General features: G+C 36.5%; 2 protein-coding genes across 7 annotated transcripts in view; one reads left to right on the forward strand and one right to left on the reverse strand.

The window, feature by feature from the left end:
• The window catches only part of AP3S1 (adaptor related protein complex 3 subunit sigma 1), a 64,643-nt gene extending 59,422 nt beyond the window's left edge, over positions 1–5,221 (reverse strand). For all 6 annotated transcript variants that reach the window (XR_002137042.2, XM_074328585.1, XM_019727834.2 and 3 more), the window contains exon 1: positions 5,017–5,221. Coding sequence is in view for 5 of the 6 variants with exons in the window: in XM_074328585.1 (XP_074184686.1) it covers positions 5,017–5,085 (69 nt within the window). In the remaining variant the exon portion in view is untranslated. The remainder of the gene's footprint in view (positions 1–5,016) is intronic.
• A 66-nt stretch (positions 5,222–5,287) lies between these two features.
• Positions 5,288–16,834, forward strand: ATG12 (autophagy related 12). Its single transcript, XM_019727836.2, has 4 exons — positions 5,288–5,730; positions 9,152–9,288; positions 14,950–15,012; positions 15,684–16,834. Exons 1-4 carry the CDS (start codon positions 5,568–5,570, stop codon positions 15,741–15,743), a joined length of 423 nt encoding a protein of 140 aa, XP_019583395.1. The 5' UTR covers positions 5,288–5,567; the 3' UTR covers positions 15,744–16,834.
• The last annotated feature ends 1,252 nt before the right edge of the window (positions 16,835–18,086 follow it).

Genomic DNA, 18,086 nt, shown 5'->3' on the forward strand with positions numbered 1-18,086 from the left:
ACAGGTTTAATCTTAATTCTTGAAAAGCAAGTCTTCAAGCATACTACCTACAATAATTGTGATCATATTAAAGTGGAATTTTTCAATGATTCTTTGATGTTAGGAATGCGTTGAACTAAGATCTTTTGTGTGACGTGTTCAGAACCACATATTTCCAGGAACCATTCCTAATATTACCAACTTCATAAGCATCCTAAAATTAGAGAGAAAAATTAGTATCTATTCAAAAGAAATAACATGAGCTAATAGAGAATATTGCACACCTGTTTGCCTACCCAACATCCGCTCCTCTTTTCCACCTTTCAAATAGAATACCAATTTTATTCATATTTCCATCCTCATCCTCAGCTCCAAGGGTAGATCCTAGTTAGTTAGTGCAAGCTATTATTACTTTCGGGTAGGACTAACCAGACTGAAGGGAAAGGCATATTCCAGGAATGCAGGAATAGATCACTCTCTCCTTATGGATTTAATTGATTACCACTGATTTCAAGGAGGAATTCAGCCTTTGGATATCAACTTTGTGAAGAGCAAGGCAGAGGAAGAGAAAGAAATTGAACCTATGATGAAGTTATTGATTTGCTGAATCAAATAATTTTGGAATCTATCTATTACTCTGCACTGCTTATTACCGTGTTTCCCCGAAAATAAGACCTGGCCAGACAATCAGCTCTAATGTGTCTTTTGGAGCAAAAATTAATAAAATTATATAGTATAAGACCGTGTTTTATATTAATTTTTGCTCCAAAAGATGCACTAGAGCTGATTGTCCAGCTAGGTCTTATTTTCGGGGAAACAGGTTACATATCCTAACAGTTTGTGGGGTTTTTTTAATTTGAATCAGGCTACATAAAACCCAATTTATGTAGCCAAAAGCATCCTTTTCTTTGTGGAAAGAAAACAAATCACTTAGAATTATCTTCTCAACAAAGAACAGCTCAAATACTGTGTTAATATTATGTGTTAACACCTTAATTAATACTTAGAACTGCTGACAATTCTATCTTGATCTTAAGTTTAACTATGCCATCTGCCACACTGTCTTAACAGTCACTAAAAAAAGACATTAATAAACATGGATGAGTCTTTCTTAAAGATTTTTTTAAAAGGAAAACAAAAGTTCTACAGAGTTTCAATACTTTATATAACAAATTCAAAAAAAGAAAAGCACAATCTTAGGGTTCCTTCTAGGACTTGCATGTGGTTGAGAAACAACTTAATAAATCACATACAGTTTATAAGAAAAGAGTAAATGTAACAGTTTGAAAACTTCTGTTTTCATTTGTGTTTGTGTGTGAGCTTGCCCACAAGTATACACACAATCTTTCAAAGCTGTAGAAACAACTAAGATAATTCATATACAACAAAAACATTTTTTACTTTATTAAAGTTATTTACCAAAGGATATGCAATGGTTCACTAATAACACAGGAATCATAACCCAAGGTTTTGTTTTTATTTTCTCGTTTGATGGCTATGTAAAAATATATTTGATTTAAAAAATATAAGTCTCATTAGTCATTTATATTATAGTAAGCCACATAATATTAGCCAGGCAAATACTAAAAAACTAAAGTTTATTGCTATCAAGCTGCTGTGGCTAAGCATCAATTTGAAGAGACAAAAGAAGAAAAACATTTGAATTTGTGCAGTCACAGCTCAAGGATATAAAAGGCTAAACAAAAAAGGATGCATTCTTAGTTCATCTTTGAATTCTTAATGTCTGAGTCTAGCAGAATGAACCAAAAACTTCAGTTTAGCAAAATAGGTCTATGACTTCATGTCTCACACCTAACAGCAACTTGGAGGCACAAATTTTAAAATCTATTACAGCAGGAAATGGAAATCTGCACTATTAAATGGTAAAGATGAACATATAAATTGTTATGTGAGGGAGGATAAATGAAAGAGGAATGGAAATCCAATGCAGTAGGGGAAGCTGGTTGGCAAACGGTTAAGCACTTTTCAAAATGCTTAGTGTTAAACTATTATTATTGGACTTGGCATTCTATGAGGATATGAAACTATTAACCCAACCACATCCCTAAATATTGCTTAATAAATTATACTCAAAACTGTAAATTTTATTGGATATATACTTCTTAGAGATTTCTTTCAACTTAAAACAGAAGCAGTTGAAGTAACAATTATTCCATCATAATTTCTGTCCTAAAGGCATAGATTCTTAAAACCTCTAGTTAATGAAGGACTAAATTTTAAGAGGTAAAAGGAATCTTAGGTCACTTCTAGCCCAAATTCTGTCCCAAGCTAGGAGAGACTAATAAATATATATAGCAAAGATTTACTGAGAGTTTTCTATATTCCAAACTCAATGTTGATTGCTAGGGGTGACACAAATAAATCTAAAACCTGATACCTTTCCCTCAAGGAACCTATAGGATGTCCCAAAGGAATTACAGGCTGTGAAACAGAATATTATACCATAATAAAGGTAAAAATAAAATCCTAAGAACCAAGAGGAGTTCTTCAGCAAGCTAAAAGGCTTCAGGGAATGCTTGAAAAATGTTTGAGTTAGGCCTGGAACAAGGGTTCAAATTTAGACATTTGGCAAAATGAAAGAAAGGACATTCCAAGCAGTGAGAATAGAATAAACTGACTCCCTATACAAACACATATTCTCCTCTTGCTATGTCACTTTTCTTGGTGTTCTTCAAACAGGCATTTCTTCCTCAGGGCCTTTGCATCCCTCCCCCAGATATATGCAAGGCTGGTTTTCTTAACTCCTTCAAGTCTTTATTCAAATGTCACCTTCTCAGCAAAAACTTCCCTTGCACTCCCTATCTCCTGTGCCTGTTTTATTTTCCCACAGCACTTATTACTATCTGACATGCTGTATATTCTACTTCTTAGCAGCTTTGCATATCCCCCTACCAAAAGAGCAGAGGTTATCTGTTCATCTTCAGATTTTAAAACACTGCCTGCACAGGGTAGGCATGAAATAAGTATTTGCTGACAAACTGATTGATGCAACAAATGAGTGAAAAAGATTTCTACCCTCAAAGAGGTTATGGTCTAGTAGAGGAAGCGTGTGTGTGTGTGTGTGTGTGTGTGTGTGTGTGTGTGTACGTGTAATCTTGAATTATTCTTGAATGACAAAAATAAATACACAGCTGGCAAAACCCAATTTATAAAAGATTAATACACAGAAACAGCTTCTGGCATCCCCACTTCTACACAGCTAGTAACCACTAGATTCTTCTTTCTATGCCTCTTACCTTCCTGCCTCCAATAACACTGTCACTTACGCAATGGCCAAAAATGACACCAGAGCTGCCACTGCTTCCATAATTGCCTCTCTTCCCACATTAACCTTCACTGCTACCTACTGAGTAAAGGTAAAATATATTCTGTCCCCACTGTTAGACAAGAAAAAGATGTATTCCAGATGAAATTCATTCTTCTGTAGATGGTTAAATTCTAGATTAGCCAAGAAACATACTAGTTTTAAGATTGTCTAATTATTAAGCGTACATATGGAAAAACAAATTTTTGAATTCTGTTTCATTATTGGATCATACTTTTCTATACTGAAAATTGATGGCACAGGCAAAATGGTTAAGAGAAAGTTCCTTCAATAAAGGATAGTCTACTATATTTTATGCAAATAGGTAACAATGTAAAGTTAAGGACTTTTTTTTCACTCAGGATCAAGTGGAAACTTTATCCTGGATTAAGGAATGATGCAAAATTTTTAAATAGAGCATAAGCATTTAAATTACACTATATTCTTTAACGCTAGGAAAAATAAAACTACTTAAGAACATGAGGAATCAGCTCAAGATTTCTCATTTCAACTAACACCTCTACAGACTGCATTATCATTTTAGGCACAGTGACATATTCACATTTAATTTTTAATGGCAGGAATGATTTCTATGTGGGATTAATCTCCATAAAAGTGCTAGTCTTGGCACAATTTCAATATTTAATTGAAAGTTCATTTCTGGCTATAAACAAAATGTCCCAACACTATGCAATAGTTATTATCTCTACAATGATCCTAGCAATGAGAGCCCAGTTTGTTTTACCTAATGAATTTTACCCTCAGATAGGCACCTATGTCTATAACCCTCCCTTGGTCAATAAATTACTTATCTTTACTACCTTAAAATCTTCTGCATTTTAAAGCATCATTTACACTTCCAAAAGTTTACAAATATTACTATTCTTCATAAGAAGAAAAACTGTAAATTAGGGCAAATTCCCTTATGTAGAAAAATGCAAAACCAGCAGCTGAAATCATAACTTTCAAGTACAGAGCATCACAGTTCTAACCGGTCAACTACAAATGTCTCCAGGTATTGCAGGAGTAAATAATTTACAGCCACTAAGGTAAAAAAGCCCGATAAAAATGTTAGGTCCTCACTTATCTTTTTCTTTAATAAGGAGACACCTGAAAGTCAAACTGGACAGTCGATCGCGTATCTCAACATACAGGAAAGACTGTGCAGAGCGTGCAGTTATTATCAAACCGCAGGAAGCCAAAGTTCCTGCGCGATGAGAGGATTATCCAGAAAAACAGAAGCCCATCTGTCCATTGCAGAAGAGAAAGAAGTCCAACAGGAAAAGACGGAGAGTCAGGGAGGTGGGGCTGCGAGACCAACTAGCTCCGCTCTGTCTTCCTCAGAGGATAACAGCTGCTGCGGGCGGCAGGAAGGCGTGAGCGCGGGTGGGCTCGCGGGCGCAGGTGGGCTGCGGCTGCCCGACAGGCAAGGGCTCCGCACCGGAAAGTCTCCAGGGCCTCGCCCGCGCAGCAGGGAAACCACCCAGGCAACAGACGAGCGGAGGAGCCGCCTAGGCAGAGCCACGTCGGAGGATGGGAGCGCGGCGGGAGGTGGGCACCTTGCTCACACCCACTGGGAGGCTGAAAGCCCCGGAGCGCGAGACCGGCGAGGCACGAGACGGGCCGCGGCGCGCCTCAGGGGGTCGCCCTGAGGGCGCTGCCAGCTGCCAACGAGTCCCCCTCTCCCGGATCCGCGGCGGCGGGATACTCACATAAGGCTGGTAGAACTTGGAGAGCCGCGGCTTCCCGTGGTTGTTGAAGATGAGGATCGCCTTGATCATGGCTGAGCCGGGCTGACCGGGTGGGCGCTGGGGGCCAGGGCGGGGGCGGGCGCGCTAGCCTTGCCTCGGGATCTCACCGGCGATCCTTCCCCACCCGCCCCCTCTCGCACGCGCGCGCGCGCCCCCGAGCCGCGGGGCGGGCCCTGGGCAGGGCGGGGCCTGGGCGGGGCTGGTGCGGAGGGAAGCGGAAACACTCCAGGCCGCAGCCCACTTGCCAGAGGGGCGCCTGCGCATTAGGGTGCGTGCGGCGACTTTGCCCTTAGTCTCCGTTCCAAGGCTCGTTGCTATGGGAAAACAGTAGCGATATTAATGGTCAAGGGTCTGCAACAGATTCGACGTAGAAGACTAGCGGGCATCTCCAACTCTCACTGTTGGATTGGATCCATCTACTCTGGCTCCTCCTTAGCGACTTGCCCCGGCGCAAAGCCCGCCCACTGCACGCGCTGAGCCCCCACTTCCGCTCTCGCCTCCCACGGAGCAAGATGGCTGAGGAGTCGGAGTCAGTTCTGCCGCTCGCTCCTTCAACGGCAGCTGACGGTGAAGGACCTACGGAGAGCTCCCCAGGAACAGCCACTCCGGAGCCCCCTTCTTCCGCCTCAGTCTCCCCGGGAACAGAGGAACCTGCCGGCGACACCAAGAAAAAAAGTAATTTTGAGAGCATTTTCTTTCTGGACAGAGGCGGGAGGTTTAGGTTGTTTCTCACTAGTGATAGCGGCCAATAAAGAAGAAAAATTTAGAGGAAGGCCTGTCCCAGACGTGGTATTTGACCAGTCAGGAGAGAGGAAGTGTATTTTTTGGCTTTCAAGACCTTTGATTGCCTCCCAAGAAAGCGGTCTCTGGACGCATCTTCGCAGTGTGGTATCCGGTACTTGGCTGCGGTACCTAAGACACTGCACTCGAAGCTTCTTTTGAGTTGGTTAGACCGCGCGAGCTCTTTGAAGGTGGGAGCTGAGTGGGAGGGATCTCGATAGCTTCAAGTGTTTAACATGGTAGCTAATTATTTGAAAAATGATTTAATGATATAAGGTGATAGAGGTGGTCGGTGGTAATTCTGGATTAGAATCCACGCCTTCCTACTAATTCGCTTTTTTATCGCTCAATTGCATGTGAATTCACTCCTTGAACCAAACAACTGAAATTTTATCCCGTACGAAGAATGTTAGGGGGAAACTAAAGGCATAAGCATCGATTTTTTTAAAAACTATTTTGGAACCTTTAGAAGCGAATCATTGCATTTGAACTAGCTGTCATCAACCCTTTATTGCTTGAGAATTAGTTCGCCGTTGTAAAATACAGAAATTCCTAAATTTACTTGTCCTGGAGCATTCTGTGTAGAATTACCTCTGAGAAAAGCAGCAAATCAACGTCTGCAATTCGAAGAGAATGACCCTGAGCCAGAGACAGGTTTTCTCAGTACAGAGTCTTGGTGTGGGTATGGCTTGTTTTCTGCTCAGTGATCTCGCGGTCTTTGGTCGAACTTCAGTTTCTCCTGCTATGGAGGATAATTGTCTCTCAGCACTGTCCTCCTTTTAAGTCAGACTGCCACTACGTTTAGGGGAAATCTGTTCTGTCGTTTCGTATGATGCACTAGCAGAGAAACAGAAACCTTTGATTATTTTTATATGTAACCATTAGAATCTTTCTTCAGAAGAATTCTATGAATTTTACAGGTTTTTGTTGCTTTTTATAACTAGGAACAGACTTTCAAAAGGTTTGTTTGTTGTAGGTTCTGACGGTCTTAATTAAAAGGTCATTACTTGACCCTGAAGATAGCTTTGTAAAACAATGGCTAAAAAATAATGAGCCACTACTGGGATATAGCGTGTTTTCTTCGATCTGCACAGTATGTGTTTTTAAAACCATCATTTAAAAATGTAGGTTTTTGTTTTCTGGCTCCCCTGAGCATTTGCGTTTGCCTCTCTGGTATAAAACTTAGTTTCTAGCTATTGAATTTCTACCCTGAAATTGTCATTCTTTTTTGAGGACCTCTTCTGATGAAAGAAGCTTAACTATTACTATTTCGTATGCTCCACTTCTGGTTTAATCTACAGATGGAGGTTGTTGGTCCTGGCCTCACATTAGGATCACCTGGGGAAGCTTTTGTACATACCAGTGCCAAGGCCCTAATTTCCAAAAGATTCTGATTTAACACGTTGCGAACGGATCACGAGAATCTTCACGAGGGATTTAAACCCCGCGGTACGCAACGTGTTAATTCATGTGAACACTGGTATTCTTGTAAATGTTCCCACAGTTAAGTCTAATGCATAGCCAGGGTTGAGAACTACAAGCAAATCATGTTCAGAATTTTTTAAAAAAATAGTACAGTTATATTACAGTAAATATGTTTCCTTCTCTAGCTTGTCTTCCCAATTTTCTTCCTTCAGTAGTACAACTCATAATTTATATTTTCTGCTTCATTTTCTTGAAATGCTCCATTGCAACTAAATTATTGATAGCCCCAGCAGATTTAGGGAGCACAGAAGAAGAGTTACTCAAAATCTCCTCAGTTATCTTCCAATTCACCACTATGCCCTAGGTAACTGAAGCTAGAATTATTATGTGGAGGAAGAAAGATTAGCAGAAAGAATGACTATGTGCATCGTGTGTTCTACATGCTTTTCATTCCAAGGTAAACTTGAATAAATTGATCTCAATGATCAATTGGGACCCTGTTGGGTCCCAATTTTTAATAAGGAATGGGACAAGAGAGATGTAATAGAATAGAATTAACTTTAGGGGGCAGCAAAACACTATGTTGCTTTCATGGTTGCTTTTGATTTTATTTTATTTTTTCCCCTAAGCAAAGTAACTTCAGGTGACATTCATAGTTTGGGTTTGTGTCTTTGTATTTTGGATTATTGAAACCTTTCATTTCTCTAACTGAAAACTTTGGCCCCTAGTTGTTGTATTTTCTTTCTAAAAATTTTTGTTTATTAAAGAGGTTATATAGAAAACTTGGTGGTTACTAAAAGCACAAATAAAACCAAATAATAATCACCTATAGTGTTGCTACTGAGAAATAACATTTTGGTGCATAGTCCCCATTTATATGAATATGTGCTTGTGTGGTTTTAATGAAATTGAAGTTATACATGCTGTTTTGTTTTATATTTAGTATATTTTAATAATTTTTTCATACTGTTAAATATACTTTTATAATATGTGTTCTTTAATGGCAACTTAATAATCTTAAGGTTCAGTAACTGAGTTATAAGCTGATACTGTTCTAAACACTTTACATGTATTAACTCATTTAATTCTCAAAACAACCTTATGAAGTAGGTGCTATTATCCTCATTTTATAAATGGAGAAACTGGCACAGAAAGATTAAAGAGCTTATCTAGATATATGTACCTAGCAAGTGCCAGAGCCAGGATTTTGAACCCAGGGAGTTTAGAGGGTATGTTCTTTGCTGCATTACATACATTCTATCATAGAATATAATATTCTTTATTTACCAATCCCCTCTAAATATCCTGTTGGATATTTAGGTTTACCAGTTTTTTTCTATAAAAAGTAAATATTTCAACAAAGGTGAAATCCTTCTAAGTGAATCATTTTACATCTCATATTTTCTTAGACTAGATTCCTAAGATTATTATTGAGTATTATTGAGTCAAAGCATATCTCTAAGTATTTGGTAACGTATTGTCATACTGTTCTCCAGAAAGGGTGTGCCATTTTATATTCCCAACAGTAGTATCATCTACAGTATTATTATTCTAATGTTTACTAATTTGGTAGATGAAAAAGGCCATAACATTTTATGTTTTTTTTTCATACCTTTGTTGACTATTTATATTTCTTTTTGGAATAGTTATGTTCAAATGAATTTTTAAAATTCATTTCATGGGGAAACCTTTGTGGGACTGTGAAATCAAGGGCAAAAAAAACAAAAACATTACAAAAAAGAATCTTACCTACCATTTGTACATCTTGGACATACCTCCAGTATCATAAATACATAAAATGTAGATTAAAGGTTTAAGTTTTATAAACTCCTTTATATCACATTCACTTTTGATGTTTCAGTATAATTGTGAATTTTTTTTCCTTTTACAGTTGACATCCTGCTAAAGGCTGTGGGAGACACCCCTATAATGAAAACAAAGAAGTGGGCTGTAGAGCGAACCCGAACCATCCAAGGACTCATTGACTTCATCAAAAAGTTCCTTAAACTTTTGGCTTCAGAACAGTTGGTATGAAACCAATGGTGAATATTTCCCTACAAAAATTCACAATAGTTCCTAGGCAACAATGAATAATTGTTGTATGTAGAAATGCATATGGATCCACATGTTACTTTCAGTTATTTTTATTTCTTTTGTTGGTGGAATTTATGTACTTTATTGAAGGATTCTCTGGGTAACCCTGAAAGGAATTGAATTTTTATTTTGCTTTTACAGTGTGAACTGATTTTTTTCCTCTAATGTTATTGGTTTTTTCCCCTCAAAAAGTCACTGAATGCCTGTGCAGAAAGATCAATCATAGAACATTAACATGGAAAGTTCTGGGTTTTAAAATTTGTTTTGCTCTCAATGTTGCTTCCTTCCCATTCCTCTTGAGGTAAGCAATATATCTTTTCCCTATGCGGTGGAAGAACTAAGATATATATACTTATTTCATATTATAGTATATGTTAAGCACTTAATGGTAGCAGGTGTAAGGATTAATATTTAAATGCCACTGGCCACTGTTTTTTAACTTGGTATTCGACTACAAAAATTTAGATGTCTACGTGTATTAGGAATGTTGTTGCATGTTATATTAATATATCAGAAACTTACATCTGCCGATCACAATTTTAATACTGTCAATATTAATACTTATCTAAGAGTTTGGCTGTAAGTGGTTCTTACAAAAGGAACATAGGTGCAACGTATAAGACAGGTCAATCACTAGAATTTTTTGAGGTGACAATAGCATAGAGCCAGTGATTCCTCCAAAGGAAGTTGTTTAGGAAAAGTGTTGGGAATATTTGAGATTTGCAGGTGAACATCTCCCTTTGTGATCAGTCAGAGTGAGAAAAATATGTGTATTTTAAGTGCCATATAGAATTTAATTAAATGTCAGAGATGGTCAAGAAGTTGATAGTGTCATCCACATGCATATGGTAGCTAAAACCTCAGGAGCAGAGGACATTGCCTAGAGTCTGAGTCTAAATGGAAAAGTCAAAGGAATGAAGACATACACTTGAGAGACTATATCTCTACTAAGGGTGCAGCATGAAGAGTTGGAGAGAGAGGAAACCAGGAGAGTACCAAGTAATTAAAGAATTACTTTCAGAAATTTATAGATAAAAGATGAAATGATGCTATGTTCTATGTTAATGTTAGAGTCTTTACATTTTGCATGTCTATATCCAGTAATCTGAAAGGACATGATTAATATCAACATGTATTAGGTTGAACCATGTAAAATTGTCATTAATCAACCATTTTAAACTAGAAAAACAACAGTTTCATATGGTTCAACCTTTAACTTCTGTAGTGAATCTGATTATCCCTTCCCATTTAAGCAATCGGAAACAAACAAAAGTAGAATCATTTTGTCACTTTTCTAGATTAAACTAACATTTATATCTTCTGGCTTTGATCTAGTTGTACCCCACGTTATTTTAGCAAAATAGATGTTTAAAAAAATAATGATAGGATTTGGGGAAGATAGCAGAGGTGTCTGAAAGCGTAGTTGAATCTCCAAATTCCCACAAAAACCGTCAACTAGATAGCAAAACCAAAAACCCCGATCAGTATTTATAACAAAACTAAATGGCAAAGTATCCTCAGTAACCTTAAAACACAAGTTGGTTGGGACAAACCGCCAACCACAGGATCCACATGGCATCAGCACATGTGCTGAAAGAAGCAGGCAAGCAACAGGATTGTCATCTGACAACATTGAGAAAGGAGAACCTGGATACAGCTAACGAATATTCACTGGGGAGTACAGTGGACCAGTTTAAGAATAGTAGCTGAAACTCAGAGGGTTTTCTCTCCAAAGCAGGTGATTACCATATATCTAAACTGAGGAGGACTGAAGGGGTTGGAACAGTCTAGCCCCTGAGAGCTCTCAAAACAGATGCAGTAAGGCTCCCTTCCAGGACAAGACCCCACACTGTGGAGGAGCTTCCAAGGAAAAAAAAAGTGAAATTGATCAAGGCAGGAACAGAGAGGACAGAAACAGAAGAACAAGGTCAAAGTGGAGGGGAACAGAACCTGGATGCTCAGAAAGCAGGCTTCCACGCTGTTGAGGACTATACAAAAAAAAAAAAAAACAGAAGAGGGAACTTTCTGGAGTTAGAGAAACTACACTGACCTCTTGGTAAAAGTTAAGGAAAATTAATTTCATGTAAAAACAAGTAACAGAAGTATCAAGGTCAAATCCCATGCAATGTTATTGAAAAAAAAGAATAACATCACTAAAGACAATAAAAGCGTGCCAGAAAAATGTGCCTACAAGACAGGTCAATGACTATAACTTACTATTTCTGTCAGAGCCTGCCGATGAGACGAACGGTCCCTGAAGTGGGGAGTGAGGATTGAGAAAAAAATAGACAAGAGACAAAGATGGGATCGGGAGGGCGAGCAGTTCTGACTAGACTGCTGCACCTGTTTTATTTTCCAGCTTTCTTTTATACACACAGAAACAAGGTTTACATAGAGCGGCTGAGGCAGCAAGTACAGATTAGTTATGTTTTTTCAAAGTTTGACCCTGACTGTCTTTACCTTTTTGATAATTCCTCATCCCCAGAACAGCTGGTGTCTGTTTGTTCTTTATGCTTATCAGAGTTCCCCTTAGCGATCCTCCCAAACTCTGCTTGAAGTTACATTTTCTTAACCCTTAATGCTCCAGCTCCCTAAATATTTCAAAACAAACTCAAAGACATTAAGAAAATTGTGCAAGACATGAAAGAACAACATAAATCGGCATTAGGAAAACTCAAATGAAGTGACACCACTCAGGAAAAGAATTATAAATAAAAGTTATTTCAGACATGGAGACTAAAGTAGAATGGACAAGAACACATAAACCATTTTTTAATAAACCTTTAAAAATAGAAGGCAAAAAAGAAAAATTTTTTGTAAATCAAAAACGAAAGGTAAAAAGGATTTGAGAAAAAGTGATACGTATTGAGTATGAACAAAGGAGAGTGAACATGGAAAACAAGAGTCCTGAAGAAGGAAACCAAAGCAAAGGGACAAAACAAATACTTAAAACTATAATTCAAGGGAAATTTCTTTAAAAAGATTTGAAACTACATAGTAAAAAAATATACGAAATATCCAAGAATAGTGAGCACCAAGACACATTCTGGTAAAATTGCTAGACTTGAAATAAGAAAGAAATTCTTTGGACATCTAGGGGAAAAAGGAGAACTGAAGGAATACTATTTCCATAAAGACTGATGATTTAAAAACAAAATCTTTATTCTTTAAAATAATTTTATATACCCAAGGTCTAGCATATAGCAAAAGAATGCATTTTGAAGTTTTCACTAACGTAGAATTTTAAACTAGCTTAATTGGTTTATTATTATTATTATTGTTGTTGTTGTTGAAATCACTTTTAGTTGCAGACTCCTGTTACAAATCACATTGAGTTCCCGTAGTTTTCTACTGTGTTTACTGTCCCCTCAACACTCAAACCATCTTACTTTTGCCCCTTTTGCCTACAAAGTCCTAATTCTCTTCACCTAGTTAAATCCTATTCCTTCCAGGAGGCTTTCCCTGACCTTTTTGCTGAGCTAAACTAAGGCCACATCTCTGTGTACTAAACACCTTGTCAGATGCACTTTTCTTGTCTATGTTATCTGTTTATGTGTCTGCCTCTCCTGTAGATTGAAAACTACAGGAGCCCCTCAGTAGGGGCTATATCATATTAATCTTCACCGTTCCACACCTTTTGTAATTCCTGCCACATAATAGACACTCTGTGAATGTTTGCTGAAATAAACTGTTATCAAGGGCCCTCCTAATTTAAAATGTACCCAAGAGAAAATCTATGTTCATTAATAATTAAACTGCCAGGAGCTAAAGACAAATTATATCTGTATTACAGAAATTCACATTTAAATGCACACTGCTCTCTGTTAAGTTTCTGAAATTTTTAGTATTAGAACGTTACTCAACGTTAACCACTAATTGATATTTACAAAGAACTATTTCTAAATAATTTCATGATTAGAACATATACCAAGCACTGATACTATCTTATTTTATCTTTCCCAGCAGCCACAAGTACTATTATAGTTACTATTATATTCCGTATTCATAAGTAAGCAAACAGGCTGAGAAAAGTTATTTGTATTTAGAGCCAGAATTTAAACCTAGAACCTCTATTCTTAATTAATGTACTGTATGGCCTAAGGGAGAATTGTAAGCAATATTTACTCTTGTTATAGCTGGTGACCCAAATAGTCTCTATTAACCAACTATTCTGATATTGTTGGGTTTTAAAGACTATTTAAACCCCGGGAAATTTTAGTCTTAGAATTTGCCTATAGATGAAAGAAAATTGAATATGTTGCCTGCAAATAAAGTTTTGTTTTCTAAAAAGAAAATTATCAAAAGCTACTTTTACACTGTGACTTTTTGTTTCAGTATCTTAAGGAATCTTTTCCTTAAGTACAGGTTTTCCTCACTATCCGAAAGTAGAGAGACCATTCCTTTCAAACCTTTCCTAAGCCAAAATGGCATAAAACAAAGAAGCAATTACCATTACTTTATAAGGGAAGGCTTTTGAGCATTTCCAGACTCCAAAAAGTAACCTATCAAATTGTACTAAATACACTTAATTATATCCGGTTTTATGCTGAGCTTTCTTCGGCTTTCTGATACCTTTGGATACATCTTGCTAATAGATGCACAAAATAAATCAAGATAAAGCACAGATGCTCACAGACACCGTTCAAAGCTACGGTGGATTGATGCTGAGGTGCTGGGTGTAGTTTCCAGGGAAAGAGCTTGGCAGAGCCACTCACTGCTGGGGTGTGAGCTGCTTCTATGAATATAATGGCTCACTGCAAAACATATGCTGAACATTATTTTCACTTTGCACCTTCATAAAAGCAAGAGTCCTCTTTAGTGAAAACAGGACTAATGTAGGTCTTTCTTAACACGAACTTTTGAAAAACCAAGGATACCTGTACTAAAAATGTTTTATTAGGTTGATGCAAAAGTAATTGTGGTTTTTGCCATTATTTTAATGGCAAAAACCGCAGTTATTTTTGCACCAACCTAATAGTAAAACCAGACTAAAACATTGAATAATAAATCCTTTAAAGAACAAAGGACATTAGGTTTCAATTATGTTACATTATTTTTCTGTCTTATTTGGCTACAAGTGACTACAGTAGTGGCACCTGGCCTGGAGTTCAGTACCTTTCAGAGTTGTCAAAAGTGGCAAAGGTCAAAAAAATCCAACCATGTAGGTCATTTACCCAAGAAAAAGGTACAGACGATCTCAAATATTTGACTTTGGGCTATGTGAGTGAAATCTTGTTAGGAAAAATTCTGTCTTTAATTATGAGTAAATGGGAAAATTAATACGTTAGATAATTTCTTGAATACACCTTCTAAAGATACTTATAAAAACAATATTTAAAAGTTTCTTAGTTATAAGTTGGTAACCACTGTTCTTGGAGCAAATATGTTGTTTCTATTCTTCCAGAGGAAAGATATGATCTTCATAAAAATCTCATTAGTTGACTAATTTATGAAAATTAGGAAAGGAAGTTTATGGAAGCTTTCTTCAATTCTGAAGACAAAGAATTTGAAATAGCTGGCAGATTGGAATCCAGATAGGTATGGATTAATCAGTATACTATTAAAAGTGAATTGCCATATTTTTTTTTCTTGCAGTTTATTTATGTGAATCAGTCCTTTGCCCCTTCCCCTGACCAGGAAGTTGGAACTCTCTATGAGGTAAAACATTACTGCTTTATTTTCTTAATAGTGTATGCACATCTGTGATTATTAATTCACATCATTATTTAAAGAGATGCCATTCTTAATTGCCTATCAGGAAAAAAGAGATTACTTTCTATTCTCTGTTATATCTCTTAACACCTTGAATGTGGCTAGATCTCAATGAATTATACAGTGATTGAAAAATTAGGGAATGAAGATGACTTTGAAGTATGCCCAGAAAGTGAGGTCTCCTTTATTACCTGTTTCTTCTACATTGTTTATATAGTCAGTAATCCAGATTTGCCTCCAAGAAATTTAAAAGGAAACTACATAAGAATGACTTTATTCAACATTCTTACATTTTCATGGCAGTAATCACTATAGAATGCACACTAGCATCACTACTACAAAATAGTATACAAAACAGTTATGTACATTATAGTCAAGATGTAGAGAATGAACAAAAGTAAAATACGTAAGCCCATGCATGCCTACAATTCTTAAAGGACAGGATTTATTAAACATTTATGATTGCTGATACATGTCTGATAGCAACTTGATCTCTTGAAAGAAATAGCTTTATAGATAACTTACATGTACTTGTATGAGGATATTTATGATGCATGTAACTTTTTTTCTTAGTTTTATCTAAGAATAACAAATGTATTGCCTTTTTCTTTTTGTAGTGTTTTGGCAGTGATGGTAAACTGGTCCTGCATTACTGCAAATCTCAGGCATGGGGATGAACTACAGAGAAAAAGATCTTGCTAACTATAAATAAATCTTCACAAAGGAAACAGCTCTGAAAAGTTTTGATACTTGTGGCAAGAGACTTGTGGATATGATCTACTCAGCGTATTATCTACTATGACCCATGTTTATGCATTTAAAAAAATCTATAAAGAGATGGACTCACAAAAAAATCGATTTGCATTAATACAGAAATCATCATGAAAGATTGACATTACAGCATATCTATTACTACAGCTTGCTCCAGATAGAGACTAAGACTGTACAAAGCTTTATTACCAATTCTCTAAATGACTGAAACTGTTTACTTGTAGAATTAGCACTCTGCTGATTTTTTTCCCACTGTAAAAGTCAGTGTAGTTTACTAAAGGATTCTTTGTGCTTATTTCCGGGAAGTTCAATTTGTTTGAGTTAATGGAATATGCCTTTTCTCATTTTCATTGTCACCTACTACGGTATGTTATGAAACAAAGTTTCATTGACCTGCTCTCTTTATACCTTATATCGTCCAGTAGAGGGCAGCCCAGCTGGCAGAAAGAAGGAGTTTAGTTTTACATCTTGGCTGGATGATAATGGAGGAAAAACGCTGTTCCTGCTCATTCTAGCAAACGTCTAGCCAAGAGAGCATGTGTGTTGATACACTGGAAGACTGCTTTAGAATATGCATAGTTTAGTTTTAATTATTTTATTAGGAAGTAGAAGGAATTTTACAAATTTTGAACAAATGAGTCATACAGCTCTTTTCAGTCCTGTCATTTGATGATTCTTGAGTCCCAGTGGTTATAGTTGTGGTGGTAACTCTGTCTCTTATTTTTACAAAGTCAAAAGCCCTTGAGTAAACGTAGCAACATCTTTCAGTTCTTTGTAATGCATTTTTCAACTTGAAAATGCTTACAGAATAATTGAAAAATAGCCTTAGATTTTATATGTATTTCATGCCATGACTAAAAGTACGTTTTTACTAATGCTAATATACTGGTAATTGCTTGAAGTGAGATTTAACTTTTTTCTTCATTCTGTATTATATTTGTAATGTAGCATTTAAAAGAAAGCATTCCAATAAATTGAGTGGAATGTCCAAACAGGATCTAAGGTGTGTACAAGAATTCTATGTTTTTTTCCAAAGGTGATGGGAATGGTATGACTTTGTCAAAGGACTTTGAACTATACTTATGTCCCTTAAATCCCAGAATGTACTATGTGGTTAATGATCTGCCATACATTAGCACAGGGGGATGCTAAGGAACAATTCAGTTTACGGTAATGAAATCTCTTTTCAGTTCTCATTTTCTGTCCAAGAATGAACTCTTACGTCCTCTTATATCAGTGTTCCTATGAATAAATTAATACAGCTAGTAGTTAGCCCTGGAATAATACAGATTGAATTGTGCAAATTTATCTTGTAAACTAGGTAAGAAATTTGTATCTGTGTTGAAAACTGGGAAGTGTATTTTCAAGTCAAATAGGTTGGATATGGAAAAGATCTGTTCTCTAGCTTTGTCCATTTGTAGTTTACTGAAGGATGTGAATATATTTATTTGTATATATATTTAACAAATAGCAAAAATGTGTTTAACTTATATTTGCTGTTCAGGTTTCAGTTGATAGAATATTTACTACCTCAATGAGTTCAAATTTGTGACATCAATTTAATTGTTCTATTTTGAGCTAAAGAACTTACTACTTTATTAAACCAAAGGTTAGCTAAATATGTATACCTTACTTGTTTTTTTTCCCTAATAACTTTGAAGAATATATAGGGCTTTATACTCTTTCAGACCATATTTACAGTATTATTTCTTAAACCTTACCCAAAGAATTAGTTATTTTATGCTAATTTTGCCGCAACATTTACTTGTACGCCTGGATCCCATGAGTTATTGGGTGACTAAAACCTAAAATACAATTCACAAACATTTTTGCAGATGTCTGGTTTAAACTGTGTTAATTGTAATTGAACTTGGGATGGGGGGGCGGGGCCTGAACCCTCAGGTTATATTTTGTTTTCCATGTTTATGAGAAAATCAATGTCAGTAGTGTGATGCTTTATCTTACTGTGCAAAAATGACCCACAACATACGGCGTACATATGATGATTAGAATATTGTGCTTCCATCTTTGAAGGTATCCAAGCCAAGGACTTCATAATCAGTTCCCCATATTTAGGGTATAAGGTAAGCTAAGAATGTTTATCTGTAATCAAACTAAGATTGAATACTTCCTGGAATCTGATTTTCTTTAAGTTTTAACCCTGAAGGGATCTTAAATATCACCTAAATGTCAGACTAGAAAATTGAAAGAGAAGTACAGACTATGCTTTCAGTTATAGAGCATTAGCC

This window comes from Rhinolophus sinicus, linkage group LG03 (genome assembly GCF_036562045.2).
Source record: "Rhinolophus sinicus isolate RSC01 linkage group LG03, ASM3656204v1, whole genome shotgun sequence".
Taxonomy (NCBI): domain Eukaryota; kingdom Metazoa; phylum Chordata; class Mammalia; order Chiroptera; family Rhinolophidae; genus Rhinolophus; species Rhinolophus sinicus.

Bases quoted from the DNA above. Each gene is read 5' to 3' on its own strand.
- ATG12 (XM_019727836.2), top strand. From the start codon at position 5,568: ATGGCTGAGGAGTCGGAGTCAGTTCTGCCGCTCGCTCCTTCAACGGCA. The intron at 9,289-14,949 runs GTATGAAACCAA...TTTTTCTTGCAG, and splicing joins TTTTGGCTTCAGAACAGTTG to TTTATTTATGTGAATCAGTC. The intron at 15,013-15,683 runs GTAAAACATTAC...TTCTTTTTGTAG, and splicing joins AAGTTGGAACTCTCTATGAG to TGTTTTGGCAGTGATGGTAA.